At 37.2% G+C, this 2,999-nt stretch overlaps 1 protein-coding gene across 1 annotated transcript; it reads right to left on the bottom strand.

Annotated features, from left to right (window-relative positions):
- Positions 1-696: 696 nt before the first annotated feature.
- On the bottom strand, positions 697-1,741 carry LOC107740485 (leukotriene B4 receptor 1). Its single transcript, XM_016552942.1, has one exon. The coding sequence runs from the start codon at positions 1,729-1,731 to the stop codon at positions 697-699; it is 1,035 nt and encodes a 344-aa protein (XP_016408428.1). The 5' UTR covers positions 1,732-1,741.
- Between the last annotated feature and the right edge of the window lie 1,258 nt (positions 1,742-2,999).

Raw genomic sequence — 2,999 nt, 5'->3', positions numbered from 1 at the left:
CAACCGGCTGGATGTACATTATCCCGCTTATTACACGGCTACTTGCCACATAAGTAAATAATTAGACGCAAAATATTGATTTGACTTGAAATATTTGAACACAAAGCTTCCGTGAAGACAGCAGTTGCGAGCAAGCGGCAAATTAAAACTAGACGGACATTTAAGGGGAACGGTGCAGTCAAACCACTTATTACACAACATGACCCGGATGAGCCTGTGTTATTAGCTTTTACCGGTTGTTATCGAGGGACCTCCGACTGACCAATCAGAATCAAGTATTCCACAGGGACGTGTAATAAATATATATATAATATGTTTTTAAGGCCCTTCAGATATACAATAATGGGGCAGAGAAACATTTTTAAAGCCCTACAAATGCTCAAGCAGAATATTTTAGGTTTTTATTTATTTTTAAATCAATTTTCACCTCTGTATTAAGTATTATGACATTTAAACAAGTGTCATCAATTAAAAATCAAAATGTTATGTCATTTAAAATTTTGATCACAAAAGTTTGATATTTCAACAATTTTGACCATAAACAAACAGATGAATATTGTGGCATTTAAACAATGTTGACTATTATCAAACATAAATATTATGGCATTTAAACAAGTTAAAAACAACAAGAAGAAGAAATATTATGCCATTTTAATAAAGTTGACCATTAAGAAAATATCAAAATGTCTAATAAGTCTAACAGTTACTCAGAGATCTGTGAGATCCCTCTTGTTCACCACCATTGGGCTCTTCAAGGATCTTTCCATCCTGCAGTCCAGAATCCTGTAAGAAGCCTTGCTGTGTTTGTGTTGTTAAGTCCTGAAACAGCTTCACTATCCCAGACTTCTTCAGACTTCCATGTAAGTTTTTAGAAGCAAACGCATACAGCACAGGGTTTACTGAGCTACTGATAAATGCCAGAGCTCCAGAAATAAAGACACTATTTGGGATATGAGACCATTCATCTGATCCTCCTACTAGAAGAACCACCATCCCTACGACATTGAGCATGTGGTGAGGTAACCAACACACAATGAAGGCCACGACCACTCCACAAATGAGAAAGGCCGTTTTCTTGGTCCTAAAGCGCACCTTTCGGAGCTGTACGGCAACCTGACAGTAGCAGATCGCAAGTGTGAGAAATGGAATAACGAAGCCAAGCAGAGTCTCCAAACACATACAAAAGACTTCAATGGACATAGAGTCGTACTCCCGGTAGAAGCAATGTTTCACTCCATCATCATCTTCATCAATATACTGGGTTAGGATGATTGGAATCCCCAAAATGAATGACAGGATCCAGGTCACTGCCAGTATTATGGACATGGACATCCTATTTTGCCAATACAGCATCTTTAAGGGGTATCTGATGGCCAGGAAGCGCTCCACACTCATGACGGTGATGATGAAGATGCTGCTGTACATACAGGCATTGATGATGTACACCATGGCTTTGCAGGCAGCCTCTCCAAACACCCAGGAACGGGCCAGCGAGTAGATCCACAGCGGCAGAGTGACCAGCACCAGAAGATCTGCAGCTGCCAGGTGGAGGATGAGAAGCACCGTATGTGAACGCTGCTTCACATGCTTCAAGATGGTCCACACCACCAGCAGGTTCCCAGGTGTGCCCACCAGGAAACACACCCCCAGGATCACACAGGCTGCAATGTTCCCTCCAGATGACCAGCTGTCCGGTAACGAATCATTGTCACTGTGAAAGGAGCTGTTCATTTTTGTCTCTGTTTTTAGTGAGTCTGAGTTCTGACTGAAACTCACTGCTTTTCAGTTCCTTATTCTTATAGCTTACAAAGCAACACTTCCACTGTCTGTTATTCATATGACAGAAAAAGGTGGAGACAAATCATATACCCACATAGTACAGTAATTCATTGTTTCATTATTGTGCTGTACTTTTGGTTTTCTAAAACTGAAATTGAATGAAACAGTAAACGGTATATAGAGTGAGAATCCTTAGCTTTCTACTTACTTGAAATTAAAACCAATAGCAAAAAGGGGGAATCCGGAGAGTGATGTTACACAAGTCAGTTAAATGAACTAGAAATGAGTCACTGTCACACATGAGCACCACCCTCCTGAGGTGCCACTAGAAGTTTCTGTGAATAAATGTGAAGGATTTACATGATAAAATAATAAGAAAAAAAATAGAACGTATCATTCTTATAGTGTAATTTGCGGTCTTGTTAAGGACCGGTTAAATGCCTATCATCTGAATTGCAAAGTTCTCTTCTGTTTGTTTTGATATAAATTAGGGCTTTAGGTCATAATTAAGTATGTGTCTGGTGCCTGCCTTATAATTAAAACCTTATAATTATTTGTTTTAATGAAACATTAAATAAATCAGACAAATGGCCACAAGGCTATCAGCACAGATGAAGTTGAGATTTCTGACCCATTGAAGGCAAAAAAATCTTTTTGAGAAAACAGCCTTTGAAGATATGATATGTATTGTAATCGAAATCTGCAGATGGCAAACAGATAAAGTGTAATAAAAATAAAAACTTACCACTAGTCTGAAAGAAGACGTCTTATGGAAGCAAAATTCACTCAAAATGTCCCAGTGCCTGAAACAAGCAGTGGTTTTGCCTGTAGTGTCTTCCCTTAAAATATTACAAATACTAATATTAATTATTTGATTGAATTTAAATTTTTATTGAAATTAATTTGATAAAAATTTAAAGTTGTATTAATGTTGCATTCTGGCAGCGGAGTAGTAAATTAACAACATCTTTTGTATTGGACTATAATTTACATAGTTTAGGGATAAATGATAGATTTCTAAATAACCTTCTAAACAAGTTGTATAAAATATGGAATTAAATATGAAATATTTAATAAATGTTTATTCATTCTATGTTCATTGTTAAGTCTACTTAAAGGGATAGTTCACCCAAAAATGAAAATTCTGTCATTAATTACTCACCCTCATGTCGTTTCAAACCCGTAAGACATTCGTTCATCTTCGGAACACAAATTACCGT

The sequence above is a fragment of the Sinocyclocheilus rhinocerous genome, unplaced genomic scaffold, assembly GCF_001515625.1.
Source record: "Sinocyclocheilus rhinocerous isolate Xijiao unplaced genomic scaffold, SAMN03320098_v1.1 scaffold225, whole genome shotgun sequence".
NCBI lineage: Eukaryota > Metazoa > Chordata > Actinopteri > Cypriniformes > Cyprinidae > Sinocyclocheilus > Sinocyclocheilus rhinocerous.
Note: the sequence above shows the minus strand (reverse complement) of the source record. Positions and strands in the feature narration are given on the sequence as shown.

Bases quoted from the DNA above. Each gene is read 5' to 3' on its own strand.
- LOC107740485 (XM_016552942.1), bottom strand. From the start codon at position 1,731: ATGAACAGCTCCTTTCACAGTGACAATGATTCGTTACCGGACAGCTGG.